Below are 19,657 nucleotides of genomic sequence, written 5' to 3' on the forward strand. Positions count from 1 at the left end.
CTGGACATCATCTCATCAGTACAAGAGAACTTGAATGAGTTGTTCTTAAGATTCCACTGCTAATGTTTTCACACTGGGGTCTTAAAATTTTATTTTATTTTATTGGTTTTTGGGCCACACCTGGTAATACTCAGGAGCTATTCCTGGCTCTGCCCTCAGAAATTATTGCTGGTGGTGCTCAGGGGACCATACGAAATACCAAGGGTTGAACTTGGGTTGGCTGTGTGCAAGGCCAATGCCCTACCTGCTCTACTATTGCTCTGGTCCTGTAAGGTCTTGAACTTTTAATAACCACTTTTTCAAAGTTACTATGAGTGCTTCTGGTGGGTTTTCTGGCAGGAATAGCTTTGAGAAAACTACAGATTTTTCTGCTCAAGCGGGTGCCAGTAATGATACTGGCGCCAGTAACGTTACTGGCACCTGCTCGAGCAAATCAAAGATCAACGGGATGACAAGTGATACAGATGATACATATTTTCTGGGTTTGAGAAAAATAGAAAAGCATCCTTCCTGTAGGATGAGTGAACCAAAGGAGCTTCTCATTTTGATGCAATTTTTTAAAACCCGACTGGTGGCTGCTACATGAAAAAGGATGAAGATGACTGTTTAGAGTCTTGGGTTAAACCAAATTAAAAAGCATAGATCTGATGGACCTGAGGGTATAAAAATATCTATAGATATTTTAATGTGATCTCTGGATTAGTCATGGATCTCCAAGTTCCAGAAGATGGTCCTACAACAGACTTACTGATCTGGTTTCAGGTGAGTTTCATAAAGTATATCCAACTCTAACTTGCATGTTCAGAGGTTATTTATTTATTTAAAAAAATTTTTATTAGTGAATCACCATGAGGTACAGTTACAGACTTACAACCTTTCATACTTGTGTTTCAGTCATACAATGATCAAGTACCCATCCCTCCACCAGTGCCCATTTTCCACCACCAATGGTCCCAGCATCTCTCCCACCACCCCCACCCTGCCCCCTCCACCCCACCCCGCCTCTGTGGCAGGGCATTCCTCTCTCTCTCCTTTTGTGTGTTGTGGTTAGCAATAGAGGTATTAAATGGCCATAATGTTTGGTCTTTAATCTACTTTCAGCCCGCATCTCCCATCCTGAGCAGGCCCTCCAAGCACCCTTTACTTGGTGGTTCCTTCTCTATTTGAGCTGCCTTTTCCCCCAGCATGTAAGGCTGGCTTCTAAGCTGTGGAGTAATCTTCCTGGTACATATCACTACTGTTCTTGAGTATTAGTCTCCCATTTTGTTACTTTATATTCCACAGATAAGTGCAATCTTTCTAACTTGTTTCACTTAGTATGATACTTTCCATGTTGATCCACTTATATGCAAAGATCATGACTTCATCTTTTCTAACAGCTGCATAGTATTCCATTGTGTAGATATGCCAAAGTTCCTTTAACCAGTAGTCTGTTCTCTGGCACTCAGCATTTTTCCAGATTCTGGCTATTTTAAACAGTGCTGCAATGAACATATAAGTGCAGATGTCATTTCTACTACACTTTTTTTGCCTCACTGGGATATATTCCCAGAAGTGGTATTGCTGGGTCAAATGGGAGCTCAATTTCTAATTTTTTGAGAATTGTCCATACTGTTTTCCAAAAGGGCTAAACCAGTCGATATTCCCACCAGCAGTGAAAGAGAGTCCCTTTCTCAGAGGTTATTTTTAAAGTAGCAGTAACCTGAGTATAAAGACTGCTAATTCTATTGCTACAAATATTTCAGTGTGATATTTCAATATGACTTCATGAGCTTATTAAAGAAATATTTGCATCATTATATTTTTTCCTCCTAGGAGTCCTTATAAGCATGGTCTGGAAATAGGAAGAGAAATGCTTTTAGCCTATAGACGATAAAATTATTAGGAAAGGGACAAGGGAATAAGCAGAAAACGGGAAACTGAAATTTCATAGAGGTGAAGGGATGAGGCAAGAAAGCTATTACTTAAAAAATCTTTAAAGTTAAAAAATTTAATTAAAGAACTGTGATTTACAAAGCAATTGATAGTTTCATTTTAGGCATATAATATTTCAACACCAATTCCACTGCTGGTGTCAATTTCCCCTACCTCACTTGAAAGAATCCTAAGACAAAAGGGTAGTTATGAGACTAGTTTTCTGGGGTCAGCTGAAGGAAGTATTCCTAAAAGTATTTTAAAATTGATATTTTAAAAAAAATTTTAAAATTTTATTGAATCACTGTGAAAAGAAAAGGCTTTCATGTTTGGGTTATAATCTCACAATGATCAAATACCCATCCCTCCACCAGTGCACATTCCCCACCACCAATATCTCGAGTATACCCCCCCTTTTCCACCCTCCCCCGCCTCTATGGCAGACAATATTCCCCATACTCTCTCTCTCCTTTTGGGCATTATAGCTTGCAGCACAGACACTGACATTTTTAAGTAACACATACATTGAGAGACAACACAGGCATAACACAAACACACACACAAAGTGAAGGCTGCTATGAAAAAGATCCATATGGAATTTGTTATTTTACCTATTCAGTATCCTTCATATTAGGATTTAAGGAAGAAAGGTTGCCAGATCTCAAGAGAAAGAAAAGGCTTTCATATCCCAAACATCTGGCTTATTTTCCTAACAAATATTATGAAACTTACAATGAATTGTGATTTCCCCTCTTCCTTTTGGCTGTTGAGAAGTTTAGAACAAAATTTAGTCACTATACAGATTACAGAGTGTACAGTACTTTTTACCCCATCCTATTTTTAATATTCTAAATTATGTGTATTATATTATGTATAGTTATAAAAGCATTTACCACATTTTTTAGGGAAAGTCATAGATAAAAATAGACACATGGAGAGCAGAGAGGAGATATATAGAGAACTTCAGTAGCTGTGAGATGCTCCTGTGCATTTATTTGAAGATGGCCCCCAAATAACATTACTGTGATTACTATGACTCAGAAAAACCTTAGCAAGAAAACTTACAAATTATCCCTGATTTGATATAAACTTTTGAAGTAAAGACTGGGTAGGGAGACTTGTGAGACATTTGAGCTTTAGGACGTAGATATAGTAGGGAAAGGAAGGCACAATTCAGTTTTAAATATCTGGGTCATTTATATGGAAGAAGAAGTGGGATTTGGAAAAAAAAGACTGAAAGTCTTCGAAAAATTCTTGAATATATAGATTCATTTTCTTAAAACATAGTGGCATTAGGGATTCAGAGGCAAGACAGTCACTCATTCTTTTAAAAACAGGGGCTACACCTACCAGTGTTCTATGTTTACAACCAAATTCTAAGGATTGTTAAAATTTCAAAGAAAATTACTTGAAACAGCGTTACTTTACATAAAGAAGCAGCCAGGTAGGACTTTGCAAGAAAAAGAGCAATATCTTATAAACACTTATCTACATGTATACAGACTCCAAGACAACTGCAAGGTGTGACTCATGAATCAAAACCTTTCAGGGCAAAGATCAAAGCCAGTTGAACTAATAGTTTTAGGTGGTGCCAAAGAACTCCCCGTTAAGTCAGGTTCTTCCATTCGAGTTACCCTCGACCTTGAGGAAACGACCTTGAAGAGATGTTTCAATATGTATTTTTCATTTGGTTGTGGGTAGGCATGTCTGCTTAATCTAAATGCATACCAATGAACAGCATTTGGGAAAACAGAATAATTACAAAGGTATAGGTGCTTACAATGCTAAACCACATTTTCCCAAGCAGTATTTTTGGAAGTGAGATTTCTGAAAGCCTGACATAAAAGCAAACAGAGACTTGGGAAGGTTTCACATGTTCTTATTTCTGTATGTCTTTCTGGACCTATCAAATTAGTGCATGGATTATAAAATAGGTTAATAATAACTGTTGCACCTCTTTGGTGAGAAATTAAAACTATTTTAATTTTTACTTTTTAAAATTTTTTTATTGAATCACTCACTGTGAGATAGATCCTTACAAAGCTGTTTGTGATTGGCTTTGAGTCACACAGTATTCCAACACCATCCCGCCACCAGTGTGTGTTTCCCAGCACCAGTGTCCCCAGGTTCCCTCTCATCACCCTCCACCCCCTGCCTGCCTCTATGTTAGGCTCTTTCTCACTCTCTCTCTCTCTCTCTCTCTCTCTCTCTCTCTCTCTCTCTCTCTCTCTCCCCCCTTTTGAGCATTGTAGTAAAACTATTTTAATAGAAGCCACCAAATAAATAAGAGATCATGTTTTAAATTATAAAATTTAAATTAAATAAAATTTAAATGTAAATAAAATAAAGTTTAATAAATAAATGATCATTTAATAATTTATAATAAATAATTTTGTGTAATGATATATTATCACTGTATCACTGTCATCCCGTTGCTCATCGATTTGCTTGAGCAGGCACCAGTAACGTCTCCATTGTGAGACTTCTTGTTACTGTTTTTGGCATATCGAATACATCATGGCGTAAGGGTGGGATACTCTCAGTAGCTTGCTGGGCTCTCTGTGAGAGGTAGAGGAATTGAACCCCAATCGGCTTGAGCAAGGCAAACGCCCTACCCGCTGTGTTATCGCTTCAGCCCCTCTTGCTGTATTAATTCCTTTAATCAATATGTAAAGTGCATCAGTATCTCTTATTACCTTCTTTATCACGACCTCCTTTTAGACTGATAGAAGCCTGGTTGTCCCTTTGGTTTTCTAGTCTGTTTGTTTGCCAGGCTTTTATTCCACATCTGCTGGGTGTGGCCCCCAAACAAAAAATGGTGGCTTTTTAAAAAATAAATGAATAAATGGTTTGAAATATCTAAACAGGGAGTGAAAGTACAGCAGATAGGGCACTTGCCAGACATGCGGCCGACTGGTTCGATTCCAGGTATCTGATATGGTCCCCCGAGCACCACTAGGAGAGTGATTCCTGAGTACAGAGCCAGGAGTAACCCTTGAGTATTGCGAGGTGTGGTATAATAAACAAGAAATAAGAAGTAAAATACCTAAGCATTAGCATAACTAGGAGCCAAAGAGAAAGTAAGAGGGGAGGTAAGGTGCTTGCCTGGCAGGTGTCAACCCTAGTTCTATCCCCGGTACTTTGATCTTTGAGCATCACCATGAGTGAGTCCTGAGCATAGTTAGCAGTAAGCCCTGAGCATTCCCAGGTGGAGCCCCAAACCAAAAGCAAACAAATAAACAATAAAATTAGTATCAGTCCAGGGCTTACTATATGAAATGCATGGCATATAATTAAATACTATGTCATTTAATAGCATCATAAAATATCTTTATTAATCACGACAAGAATTTTGCAAGGTAGGAATAAAATGCTTAATAAAGAAATGGAAACAAAGTTATATCACGCTTGGGGGGGCTCACAAAGCAAATAGAGATTTTAATTAGGACTCTTACTCTAAAAGCAAGATTTTTCTACTAAGCAAGTTCTAGGTCTTGAAAATACCCTATATATTATTAAGCATTTATCTTATTGGAGTCTTATATACCCAAGATATTGGTCAGCTTGATAAAATATAATATTTAGGGGGCTGGAGAGATATATAAGATAATATATATGTATATAAGATAATAACATATATATGGGCCAGAGTAATAGTACAGCATGCACTATACTGTCACTGTCACTGTCATCCCGTTGCTCATTGATTTGCATGAGCGGGCACCAGTAACATTTCCATTGTAAGACTTGTTACTGTTTTTGGCATATCAAATACGAGACAGGTAGCTTGCCAGGCTCTGCCATGCAGGAGAGATACTCTTGGTAGCTTGCCAGGTCTCTGAGAAGGCAGAGGAATCGAATCTAGGTTGGCTGCATGCAAGGTAAATGCCCTACCACTGTGTTATCACTCTATAATTATATTTATATAATAATATAATTTATACAATAATTTATAATAAATAATTTTAAAATAAATTTAATAGATAAAATAAGTTTAAATTAGATAAAATAAAAATTTAAATAAAATTTGTTGAATTTTTAGAAATGGCAAGACAGCTCTATTTTTATTATATTTATAGAGATAACAGATGGTAAAACTTGAAAATATGAGCAGAAAAATTAGGACAAAGAAGCCAGATCCTAATTCATAATTGGTAAAATTTGAGAATTTTTTGGTTTTTTAAAGCCTGGCTTGTTTAATTATAAAGGTGATGCGTTTTGATTAGGATTTACTCATTCCCAAAGTGAAACAGGAAAAAGAAGAAATGAGCATCCTCGTCTTAAAATGTCAAACTTGGGGCTGGAGCAATAGCACAGCGGATAGGGCATTAGCCTTGCACGAGGACGACTTGGGTTGATTCCCAGCATCCCATATGGTCCTCTGAGCACCGCCAGGGGTGATTCCTGAGTGCAGAGCCAGGAGTAACCCCTGTGCATTGCCAGGTATGACCCAAAAAGCAAAAACAAAAAAACAAAACAAAACAAACAAAATGTCAAACTTACTGCCAGCGCGCTTTTTCCTTTAAGGAATTCTTTCTAGAGCTGCTGCCCTCCCCGGGGCTGTCTTCTTCCTCTGACTCCAGACTCCGACTGCAGCTCCGGATGATCTGGAAGATGCTGTTGACGGTCGACTCCTTCTCTGAATTCTTCAAGCCATTTTGTCCCACTCGTTGTAAGAAATTATCTTGTCCACTATAATCGGCGACAAACTATGAAAAATATATCAAGAATCTATTTTTTGCAACTTTATAGACTATGTCTAAGTAACCTACTTGACTAGGGAGAGAAAATATGCTTTTTTTCCTTCCCCCACTGGGAAGAAAAAGAACCTCCAGGAAAAACATTTTTTCTATTTCACCATGTGAAATATCAAAACTCACTCTTGTTTCCACTAAGAGAACTTTAGTCCTTCCAGGAATCTACACTCCACTTTGAATTTAAAATGCAAAAAGCAATATTATTCCAAAGTTCCCTAAGGAGAAGATTAGCCACTTTATAGAGGAATGGTACCATTCGTTTTATTCTTGTAGGGAGAATTGACAAAAATGTGCCTCAAGGAAAATATCAGGGAAAGTAGACATTTTGTTTTTTATCTGCTAAAGCTATGGTAACACAGAAGCTTTCTGGTAGTTGCTATGCTCTTATTATTTGTATTTTGTCTTCAGGAGTATTATGTATTGATCAGGAAGCTTCTCCCAGAAGGGGTCACAGACAGGAAAGAGTTTATGTAGGTGCAGCTTGGGGCCTGTATTTATAAGCTTACATTTCCATCCCTCTAAATAAGTCAGGGAGATGTTAGTGGTCATCACGCCATCAGGGGCTGTCAAGTCTCTCTGATATTACTTATGATGCCTTTGTTCCCTTTGACACAGAAGAGGCTAACCTACAAGGAGAGACTTCCCAATGCCACCAAGATAAGCCAGGTGCCCCTCTGTGTTTGAGTGTGAGTGTGTGTGTGTGTGTGCATACACGCATGTACAGTGAGTTGTGGGTACTCAACCAGAGTGAGAAAGTCCGAGATTTGTACTTGGGACTTCCACATTTGGTACTCCTCAAAATCTTCCATTAAAGGGCCTCATTTCTTTTATTTTTTTTTATTTTTTTTTTATCATTTCTTTTAAAGGGGAGACGGTCTCCTCTAGGTTTCTCAGTGTCTGCTTCTCAATCCCCAAACTCCTGAGTCAGAGCTCACTCAGTGTTTTCCATCCAGGAGTCAGGAACATAAGTCAATGGATGTTGGAGGAGTCAGGCTGTTCTGGTGAGAGCCTGGTGCTTGGCTTTACTGGAGACCCTGGTTTTCCCAGTGATTTCCACCAAGGAAGTAAGGAAGGCCCGCCCTGTCTCCCCTCCATCCTTCATTCCAAGTCAATCTTCTCTTCTGAATAGTAAGTCTGTTGCTGAAATATTGAAGGCAATCAAAGTGGTAGCCATCTCTCTAGACTGAACTAAGCTATATCCCCACGCCGGCTGAGAATAAATTTTCTTCTTTCTCGGGAAGAAACGCGGCGTGTCATCAACTACAGTGTGATGTCCATTAAGCAAACAGACCTGGTGGCGTGGGAATGGGATATAAGGGGGAAAATTATGCACATGGACCAGTGGGACGCTGGTGGAATCTCGAGCCGGAGCCGATACCAGCGCAAGCCCTTCGGTTCCAGAAACTGCTTGCAGACACTCTACTAGACTATCAACTAAGCCAGAGCCCGACGCCTGCCGATGACGGGAAATAACCATCCTTTTCGTTTTTTTTTCCCTTGTCAGGCAGCGTGGCGATTACTAAACATGCGTGAACTCGGTGGCGCGGGGCAAGGGGGAAAAAGAAAAGTTATGTAACAAACAGCGGGACTTAATATCTTTATATTCTTAGCAGTGGAGAACTATCAAATGCCTCCATGGCAATAGGACTGCTTTCCTTTTTGGGGGAAACCCCAACAACGGTAGTGAGTTGTGTGTTGAAACATGGAATGTAATCGAGATAAGGCATAAACGAAGTGAAACTTATCATGTACAAGCGTGGGGACTGGGGAGGTGGGAGGGGGCGGCAGGTATACTGGGGGGGTTGGTGATGGGAGATGGGCACGGGTGAAGGGAAGGGTGTTTGAGAATTGTATAACTGACATAATCCTGAGAACTATGTAACCCTCCACATGGTGATTCAATAAAATTAAAAAAAAAATCTTCTCTTCTGAGTTCTCTTATCCCTTGTATTCAGACATTCCCAACCAATACGAGAGAAGTCTGTCAGTCATTACAAACTAAACCCAAAATGGCACTATTTCCACATGTTGTCATTAATACACTGTCATTAACCCTGATTTAAGATTGAATCTCACAGTGCTAAGTGTGAGATTAGTTAAAAAAAAAAAGTGGCCTTCTTTTTCACTGGAATTTTCAAGCACCTCATTAATAAAAAAAAAAAAAGTGGCCTTTTTTTTCTGGAACTTTCAAGCACCTCATTAAAAAAAGAGTAAAATAGTTTGTTCCCAAGTAAAAGGATTTGGGAAAATATGAGGAAGGAGGCGGGGGAGAGAGACATGTGTTCAAGAGAGAACATGAGCTTCTTCAGAGGGAAGAGCTTAGAGTACAAATCTCAGATTGAGATGCTGGTGAATCCAGGGTGAGAATGCCTCAAGCATCTCACTGTAAATCAACAGAGTAACAGCCTATAATTGGTGTAAGTGATTTCTGAATAACTTAGTGATGATCCAGGCAGCAGCAATGGGGCCCCAGATCATGAGGATTTTCAAAGGTCTCACCTCTAGTGCTTCCTCTTGGGAATTGTACCGTGGGCAAAGCTTCATGAGGCCAGAGGCTCCGTCAAGTACCTCACAGAGCTCCTTCAGAAACACACCACAGAATGGAACCACCTTACACCCGGGGATGTGCAGCGCCCGGGTCACCACCTTCCTGTACTCGCAGGAGGATTCATGCTGGGCCATGGCGTCCTTCAGACTCCTCATGGTCTCCAGGTCGGACTGGTCCATAAACTGCCACATTTTTAAAACTTTTCGAGACCTGTTGTGAGCAAAGGATATTTTTTAGACTGCAGGAGAAATAAAATAGTTTACAGTAAGTAAACATTCCGCACTCTGTACAAGGGTTTTTTTTTCCCTCCACAACCCTGCCAACATTTCTGAGTTCATGTCTTCTTGATAATAGACATTCTAACATTCTTACAGCCGTTAAAAAAAAGAAAGTAACAAGGTGTTTTTTTTAAACAAAAAATATCACAAAGAGAGCCAAGTCTGGATATAGCTTCCTGTTCTCCAACTATCATATTTTTTTCTACTTTTTTCCTTCTTTGAACCATATCTGCTGCATTTCTGCGTCTATTTTAAATGCCAATGACATGATCACTTAAATTTATTCTTAATTAAGGAAGTTCAAAAGGACAAAATCTTTTCAACTCTGAGAATTTCCTTCTCTTCCCGCAACCTTGAATTCCTATGTCGGGATCTAGAAAATCGAAAAAAAAATCTCAATAATATCATGAACCAAAACCAGTTTACAGTAAGAATCCTGACTGGGAAGGCAAATTTCAGGTAAAAATTACCAGATGAGTTCTTTGGATAAAGCCTTATTTAAATACCATAAGCCAGATGTACATGCTAAATGCAATGTCACTTATATTATATTTTTGTAAATCCTATGTTAAAAGTAGGTGCTAACAAGTTAATTATGCCTATTTTAGATGAAGAAGCAGAGGCTTAAGGAGATCCAGCAACTTGCCCTCTCAGTTTTCTTTCTCAGATACTCAGGTGCTGCCACAGAGGGAAGGGCAGTCCTATGCCAGGTAACCGAGGCAGCAAGACAACAAGTGATCTTGCTGTTGATGGAGACACTGCAAGAGCGCAATACCACAGAAGCTAAGACATGGGCTCTTAATCAAGGTTGTCTGCATTTTGATCCCATTCATGTCAGATGAACTTGGGTGAATGTTTTGACTTCTCTTTTTCTGGAGGTTTTAATTTTAATTTAATTTTTTAAAAAAAAATTTATTTATTTATTTATTTGGAGAATGAGCAGGGGGTTAGTCCTGGCTCTGCACTCAGGAATTACTCCTGGCGGTGCTCAGGGAACCATATGGGATGCCAGAGAATGAACCCGGGTTGGCTGCGTGCAAGGCACCCTACCTGCTGTACTATTGCTTCGGTCCCAACTTCTCCTAACATTAGTTTCTTCTTTTATTTAATTTTAGAATACAATATCTAAAATAGTTAGCATAAGAACAAGTTTGACCCAATAACTAATGCAGGAAAAGCTTTCAATAAAAACGAAAGCTTAGGGCTGAGGTTAAGGTGATTGCTTTGAGTGTGGTTGACTCCGTTTTGATTCCTAGCACTGCATATGAGGTAACCAGAACATTTCTAGGAATGATCCCTGAGCAAAGAGCAAGGGTAATCCCTGAGCATTGGCAGGTATGGCACATGTGCTAGTGCTCATGCATGCACGCACAGAGAGAGAGAGAGAGAGAGGGGGGGGGGAGGGAGGGAGAGAGAGAGGGAGAGAGAGCACTAATGATGGAATGCCACATAATTAATAAAACAAAATGTAGTAAAATAAAAATAAAAATAAACCACACAAGCCACTATTGTTGATTTGGGACTGGTAGTTGGGAACTTATAGAATTAGAGTAATCTATAAAACAGATCTGGGAAGAGGAAAATTAGAGGGCTTATAGGATAAAAAATGGAGGACAAGAATGGGTGATGGGGTTGATGGAGTTTTGTAAAATGGTAATTTATTCAGCTTGCTCAAGGCACGGAAATGGTACTGAATTCTGTAGTATCTTTGAGGGACAGGAAGAGGCCAATATTCCTCCAAATAATCACTACCAATTGGCTAACTTGGTCACTGAATTCAGCAACAGGAGGAAACTGCTGAGATAAAGATACCTGCATTGTTCATACCTGAGGCCAGCCAAGAACTCCATGACAGCATTATAGTTTCCCATATTCCAGCAGCATTTGGCCACATGCACCAGATATGAGAAAACTTCCCTCTTTTCCTCCATGGAGCCCGCAGTGAGGATCAGCCATGTAACCCAGGAACTCACCTAGAAAACACAAAGGGGATATTCACTGAAACTCTGGAAGCCTGATAAATATTGTTGCAGAAGAAAATTGTTTTTTCACGAGAAAAATCAGTTTATACTAGAAAATTGAAAGGCCCAGTGGAGACAGCTGGAGTGCATGTGCAGCTCGGCCACCCCTTTGCTATGGGATTCTGGGACAGCCACTTAACCTCTATAGTGTTCACCCTCATCTTCAAAATAAGGAAGCTGCAAACAGGCTGGCAAAACACAGCAATAATAACTCTGAGATTCTGTGAGCAATGTGGTGGATACAAGAGGAAAGGGTGAGGGGTGGAGGAATGGGGGCCTGGGGGTATTTTGATGGAACTGGAACGTTGGTGCCAGATATGGTGAGTTTTATATTCTTACAGAGGTGTATAAGGCTGTAATCTCAGAATTTTGCAGTATTGTATACCAAGCACAAATAAAATGTTTAAAATCTATTCATTAATTCATCAGTAGAGCAGGAGGGAGACTGGGGGTCAGAGAAAGCTCAATTAACCACTGCTTTTCATGTGGGAGACATGGGTTCAAACCTTGGCACAATGTCTCCAGAGCATTTCAAAGACAACTCCAAGCACAAAGCTGGGAGAAGCCTTCAGGCATTACTGGGACTAGCCCCTAAACATTGCTGGTATATTCCCCAAGCCAAAACTTCACCTCTCCGGAATCGAAACAAAAAACAAAGAGTCTGAAGATAACTCATAAAGTCCCATGTCTTGATTCTACCAGACAATAAGAAATAACGTCTCAGGATAATATTGATACAAAATACACTTGACTAATGGCCAGTGTATACACACATACACACACACATTAAAATGTCACTGTCACTGTCATCCTGTTGTTCATCGATTTACTCGAGTGGGCACCAGTAACGTCTCTATTACACTCAGCCCTGAGATTTTAGCAGCCTCTCCTTACTCGTCTTTCTCAATGATTGGAGGCTCTTTCTTACACATTAAGCTAATTTTTATAATTGTATTATCTATTATGCTCCTCAAATGACTACATAATGTGAAGAACTACTCACATACCATTTACTATATGCCAAGAAAGTTTGTAAGTGTTTTATACATGCTAACTGATTTAACTCCCACAACAATCCTAAGAGTCAGGGACTATCATGATTTGCATTAAAAAGAGTCAGACCTGGCAATGCAGGGTGGGGCGGGGCAAGTGATATGAGTGTGTTACTGAACTCAGGGTCTCACATATGCTAGGTTATACCATTTGCATTTAAACACTGTCCATTATTCACATATTATAGAAGAAGATAGCCTGAGACAACGGGTGTATGGCATTTGTTAAAGATCCTCTACCTCTTCCAAAAGGTGGTAGGCCTTACTCTGAACTTAAAGGTATGCCTCATGTGGACACATAACCCAATATTCTCCAGATCTGGGCTTAAATAGATTGTACTGTGATTAGTTTTTTTCTATTACACAGATTAGAGGGGGTAATATTTAATAAAAATTCACAACTAGGTTCCCAGATGGTTTGGCTATTCATTCTCAAATGTCTGTACTTAGTCTTTTTTTTTCTTTTTGGGTAACACAGCAATGCTCAGGGGTTACTTCTGGCTCTGCACTCAAGAATTACTCCTGGCATTTGAGATCAATGTGCTTGGAGGATCATATGGTATGCTGGGAATTGAACCCAGGTTGGCCAGCAAGGCAAATGCTGTACTATCGCTGTACTATCATTCCAGTCATGGTCTCTAAGATTATTTTGTTACTATCTAAATTTTGTGCTTAGACACTGTTTATTTAAGACACCTTCTCCATCTCCATCCTGGCTAACATCTGGGCTGCTAAACTGAGTTGTTAACAAACCAAAGTCTTGCTCTTGTCCCCATATGGTCTATTTACTGCATCTGGTCCAGCAACAGAGCTGAAACCTGGAAAGCTGCTCATCCTCCTGGCCCCCGTGAGAGGAAAAGTTCAATGAGAATCACGATAACATCAGGGGGAAAAAAAGAGTTCAAGATGTACACCATAAATAAATGCTAAAATGAAGGAATGAAAAACATGTAGTGCTGGCAGCAACCACAGAGGGCAGTCCGACCCACTCTTCCAGATTCAGAATCTGCGGCCCTGGGAGAAGTGACTTAGTGAGGTCAATTCTTGTTGATGTCAAAACTGAGATTCATGGTCTGGTGCTCTTTTGTCTGATGCAGGGTTAAGGGTTCTCTAAAGTTGTCACTGGGTAGTTGTTCTAACACTCAGGTGTTTATTTGTGTGTGTGTGTGTGTGTATGAATTTGCTCTATTTTAGTAGTAAAATAGGTTATGCTCTGATATCAAGCAGGAACACTTAAATACTCATATGTCTCTTCCCTTTTGAAATCAGCAGAAGCAAAAGCCACCAGCCACCTCAAGTCCAGCTCATGGCACTGTGCACAAACATACACTTCCTCCTTCTCCCTGCTCGGGACTATGCTGGGTGCTCAGGCAGCACCAGAACTGACTGGGAATCACATGTTCAGGATAAATCCTGGCCCATATCATCCTGTAAGAAATTTAGGTCGTCTTGGGAAGCAGAGATCATTCATACAGATCTCCTGGGGCTCATTCTGGGCAAAATACCCAGTCCCTCTCCTGCAGCTCTGAGCAATGCTTTGCTCTCTCTTTCCATTCCTGACCTCTTAGTCACCAGGTTAATAATCATCTCTGTGAAACCGTGGAAAGGAATTATTTTGCCAGTAGAGACAGTGCCACTGGCATTTCTGTTTAATTCTTTATTTACTCTCATAAGGCCTATCCCACTGTGGAAATTCATCAGTAAACACTCAAAATCACAGAATCATCAACTCTCTGGACTGGAAGTTCAAAACCTTCTGACAAAGAATGAGACCTTGAAAAATTAAAATGTTTCTGCAAACACCCCCTAATTAAATGTTAAGATATATTCTTCCTAAGGCTTTATTTCCTTTTCTGTTGAGATTAGTCCTTAAATCAGGACACTGAAAAATCAGTTTCTTGAAGATCCACAACCCTAGGTTATTCTGGTAATAGCAAAGATTTATTAGTCCTGTGGCATGAAAGAGTTAACTCAACTCCCTTTGGAAAGGTCTACTTCACAGAACAGGTACAAACCACCTCTTGGTTTGTGCTTCAATTTTGATTATGTATCCAGATTTATTTTGTATCAGTCAAATAATTTTCCATATACTTTCCCACAAAGCTAGGAAAAAAAATAGCGATGCCACATTTCACATGGAAACTTAATTTAAACCAACTGTTCCATCTCCAAGTGTGAGTCCCTAGGGTCTGGTTGTTGAGATTATGTAAGCACTGTTATCATAAACACACACACACACACACACACACCCAACACACCAACTTCTGCTGCTTAAAAGATTTCAGAAACAATTATAGCCTATTAATAATTTCATAGATGTTAACTGATGAGTGTGTCTTCACTCATTATTATAAAAAAATTAATGATACAAAAAGGGAATAAGGACTTGGTGAAGATTGTTAAAATGGTGTCCAAAGCATAAACAAGGTCATATTTACTAAGTGGAAAATGGGATGGGCTGCCAATACACAAAGTATTTTAGGACATGGAAATCACACAGAAAATGACAAAAATAGTACCTATAAAATAACAGATACCAAGCCTAGGAACCTCCCCACTATTCTTACCATCCTACTCCCTGCTTCCCAAACTCCCAAGACCTACACCTTCCTAGAGCAGAAGTATTCAAAGTGGCCAATAAGTTTGCTTCACTTCAACAGTTAGCACAGAATACAGAGACTAGTAACGGACCCCTGGGTTCTGGTATACACTTGCCCCTTGGGGAATGTCTGCTGTTGCTCTAGTTGCTCCTTCTCCAAATTGTTTTCCTCCTTCTGCCCTTCTCAGCACTACCCAACAGGAATAGTTTGCTTCTCACATGCAATATCTTACAGGCATCACACAAGCTTGATTGGGAAGGAATGTTCTCGCTCTATTCAAAACAACCTCTCCCTGGTCAACTACGCCTTTCCCTTGTCCTTTGTAATGTCAAATCGTTACCTTGGCCCAGAAGGCCTCTGCTTTCCAGAATCACCTTGCTTCTCCTGGACACAACTGCATTAGAGGAGGGTTCTATCCTTCTCAGCACACTTGCTCCTGCACTGTTTGTCCCTTCAAAGGAAGGCTTCCTTTGCTGGGAATGAAGAGATATGAGGTCGTGTGGCCACAATAGTGGCCGCGAGGTTTTGGATTTCTGTATTTTAGTATTTTAGTAACTAAGTCCAGAGAAATTTTTGCCAGTTCCAGCAGATCCAACTTTGGGAGAGGGAACTCCAAACAATAATAGTGAATTTTTTGTTGAAATATTGAATGTAATCAAAGTAAAGAGAAAGTAAAGTGAAATTTATCAGCTACACAGGCAGGGTGGGGGGCTGGAGGGCTGCGGGGGTGGGGGGAAGGTTTACTGTGGTTCTTGGTGGTGAAATATGTGCACTGGTGAAGGGATGGGTGTTCAAGCATTGTGTAACTGAGACTTAAGCCTGAAAGCTTTGTAACTTTCCACATGGTGATTCAATAAAAAAAAAAAAAAGGCTTCCTTTCTCCCCACCCCTGGCCCCACAGCTTTTATTTTATTATTTTATTTCCCCCCCCCCACACACACACCTTTTATTTTGCTAATTCCTACTCTTCCTTAGGCAAAACTTTCAACAGACTCTTTAGACTCTGCAGTCAGGATCCCTGGCTGCCATATTTAGGGGACACAGCATGTCTGCTCACAGGCTAAATCTTCACTTCCAGATCTTGTTGACCCCTAACTCCAAATCCCCTGTCAGATAACCACAGCCTACTTCTGGGCGTGCAAGGGCCTTTTGTTTGGATCAGGCTCCTTAGAGTAGGGTAACTTTTTACTTTATTTTTTGGCTTTTTGGGTCACACTTGGTGATGCTCAGGCATTACCACTGGCTCTGCACTTAGGAATTACTCCTGGTAGTGCTGGGGCGACCATATGTGATGCCAGGGATCGAATCCAAGTAAGTCACATGCAGGGGAAATGCCCTACCCACTGTACTATCACTGCAGCCCCAGGGTAGGGTAACTTGAAACCTGAAGGATAAAAAGAGGAAGTGTGAGCAGGGCTGCTTCAGGATTGTGATGAAAACCATGCTCTTGAGGCTTGGACTGAGTCAATGTGTAGTGTATGAATAATACGGTGCCCTCATGCTTCCTCAACCCCAAATTAAGTCCTTACAGTTAGCACAGGGCTCCCCAGAAGGAAGACAATGGGTGTGCTGTGCTCCCTCAGGGCAGTGCACACAGTGGGAGCTTCATGAGAGTCATGTGGACCGGCCTCCCCTGGGAAGACATTTCTGGTAGCTCACCTCACCCCTCACACCCAAGTTCTTCCTGTTCTTCTCTGACTTCACTAGACGTTTAGCTCAGAGTTACATCTGCACTTCAATTCTCACTGCTGCTTGGATTTCCATCTGTCTTATTTTTGTTGTACTTGTGGGTTTGACTCTTTCACATGCATCTGTTCTGTCTCCCCCAACAGACCTCAAGTCCTTAAGGACAGAGACCATCTTTCCCACATCTCTGGTGAGGGGATGCTCGGTGCCTCTGGCCGACAGGCAGGTCACCCAAAGTCCCAGGAGGCCGTGGGCAGACAGGATTCCCAGCCTTCAAATCATCAAGGATTATATTTGGGGATAGGCCCAAAACACTTCCCACTGCTGTTCCCAGGTCCAGAAAAAAGGAACAAATGAGTTTTGCCAAAATGTTTTTTTTTTATAATACGCTGTTTTTATAGAAAAATGATTTTTTTTTTTGGTAATGGGTCACCCTAATAGTAAAGTCTGGGTTCAAATGGTAAATTTACAGAAGCCAATGGGAGTTAGATCAGGCCACTGGGAAGTAGTTTATATACAGTGCACATCTGAGCGTTCTAAAACAACTCTCAATGAAACCTGTGGGAATGCACGCTTGGACAACACACACACACACACACACACACACACACACACACACACACACACACACACCTCTTCTCTAAATGTGGAGCATGAAATATAGTGTGACAAAGACCCAGACTGTAAGAATGAGACTCGGACTCTGCATTTTAGGTAACTGATAGCCTTTTTTTCTTCCTTCCTTCCTTCCTTCCTTCCTTCCTTCCTTCCTTCCTTCCTTCCTTCCTTCCTTCCTTCCTTCCTTCCTTCCTTCCTTCCTTCCTTCCTTCCTTCTCTCTCTTTCTCTCTTGCTTTCTCTCTTCCCTCCCTCTTTCTTTCTTTCTTTCTTTCTTTCTTTCTTTCTTTCTTTCTTTCTTTCTTTCTTTCTTTCTTTCTTTCTTTCTTTCTTTCTTTCTTTCTTTCTTTCTTTCTTTCCTTCTTTCTTTCCTTCTTTCCTCCTTCCTTCCTTCCTTCCTTCCTTCCTTCCTTCCTTCCTTCCTTCCTTCCTTCCTTCCTTCCTTCCTTCCTTCCTTCCTTTCTTTCTTTCTTTCCTTCCTTCTTTCTTTCTTTCTTTCTTGCTTGCTTTCTTTCTTGCTTTCTTTTTCTTCCCTTTTTTCTTTCTTCCCTTTCTTTCTGCCACACTTGGCTGTGCTCAGGACTTACTTTTGGCTCCAGAAATTATGCCTGGCAAACTCAGGAAACCCAATGCAGGTCAGCCAAGTACAATGCAAATTTCTTCTCTGTTGTACTATTGCTCCAGCCCCAACTGATGGATCTTATTCAGGGGTTAGCAATATTTTTCACATGTGAGTCTTAAGTTTACAAAATCATCATGTCTATGGTGCCAGCCCAATCCTGTACGTCAACCCTTTGACCTTTTTCAAACTAAGTGTACCTGAGACTGGCTGTCCTGGGCTGGAACTCGGAGAATCCAGAGAGAGGCAGTACAGAAGAGCAGAGGAGAGAAGGGGTAGTGGGGCTTAGCCTGAGTCCAGCTGAACCCAGTTTATCCCACCTCCACGATTTCCTCATAAATGTAACCTAGTCTCTCTAAGCCTCAACAACCTTTTCACTAAAATGTAATAATAATAATAACTTCATAAAAATAATCCTGGGGTGAAGCCAGAGATTGTATCTGAGATCTTTCCACATTGTATATACAGCTAAGGACCCAAAACTGCTGTCCCTGCTGCCACGACCACTTGGGATGTAAAGAAGCTGTATTTTCAGGAAGCAATAAGGAGATCCAGAAGGAAGTGATCTCTGAGATGCCCTGGCTAACTGAAGGGAAGGAAGTAGCTGAAGGCCAGACCTGTAGAGTCAGTGATTGCCTTAGGATTTGTGGCCTGAACACAAGTCTTTCCTGACATAAGGGTCACTCACACCTCTATTTCTCTCTAAAGCCTCTCATGATCCATCATTAGGAAAAAAAAACCCTTCCCCTCTTTATATTTAAATGAGCCACTTTCATATTTCATAAATATGCATATATACATGTACATATTCATGCATAAGAATATCTAGGTTATTTTATTTAGTGCCTGGTCTTAGGTCAATTTCCCTCAGCTGCAGGTGCCTTAAACGTAGAAGGATGGAGCAGGAGAGACAGTACACTGGGTGGATCACTTGCCTTGCACACAGCTTATCTGGGTTTGATCCTCAGCATCCCAACTGGTCCCCTGAGAACTGCCAGGAATAACTCCTGACTGCAGAGCCAGGAGTAACCTCTGAGCATTGCTGGGTGTGACCCCCCAAACAAAAATAAATAAATAATAAATAAATAAAAGGAAAGTAGAAACCATGACATTATATTGAGACAGGCAGGCTGATAGGAATACTCACCCACCCACCCAGCCTCCTCCACCCCGCCATGGCAATAGAATTCCTGGGAAATAATAAACCGATAACCCATGAGGCAAAGAGCCCACCTTGTGAGCTCAGGAGCCTGACAAAACTTCACCTGACACCAGTAGACCCAGAGAAGGCTGGACCACCCTCTGAGAGAAGCTCCAGTAGTAACAAAGGCCAAAGAAAGAAATTTCAGAGAGGACCGTTGATCACTCCTAACTTTATCTCCTGGCAATCACCCTAGCAATGGACTCTTAGCTTGGGAAAAGCCTATAAGAGCCACCTTGAACAAAGAAAGCACCTGTATATGCTGCCCGAGTCCATGTGTTGCTTATGTACAAGTGTCCGAGCACATGTGTTGCCTGCATCTCCCCTCGAGATGTGTACTAGGGTTCTCTCCAACTCTGGAGTAA

At 40.7% G+C, this 19,657-nt stretch overlaps 1 protein-coding gene across 3 annotated transcripts in view; it reads right to left on the reverse strand.

Moving 5' to 3' along the window:
- PLCE1 (phospholipase C epsilon 1) overlaps positions 1–19,657 on the reverse strand; it is a 372,017-nt gene that overhangs the window by 103,480 nt on the left and 248,880 nt on the right. For all 3 annotated transcript variants that reach the window (XM_055119418.1, XM_055119417.1, XM_055119416.1), the window contains exons 5-7: positions 11,325–11,470; positions 9,171–9,429; positions 6,418–6,623 (exon numbers count right to left, since the gene is read on the reverse strand). In XM_055119418.1, the coding sequence (XP_054975393.1) occupies positions 6,418–6,623; positions 9,171–9,429; positions 11,325–11,470 (611 nt within the window). The remainder of the gene's footprint in view (positions 1–6,417; positions 6,624–9,170; positions 9,430–11,324; positions 11,471–19,657) is intronic.

This window comes from Sorex araneus, chromosome 11 (assembly GCF_027595985.1).
Source record: "Sorex araneus isolate mSorAra2 chromosome 11, mSorAra2.pri, whole genome shotgun sequence".
In the NCBI taxonomy this organism is placed as follows: Eukaryota; Metazoa; Chordata; class Mammalia; order Eulipotyphla; family Soricidae; genus Sorex; species Sorex araneus.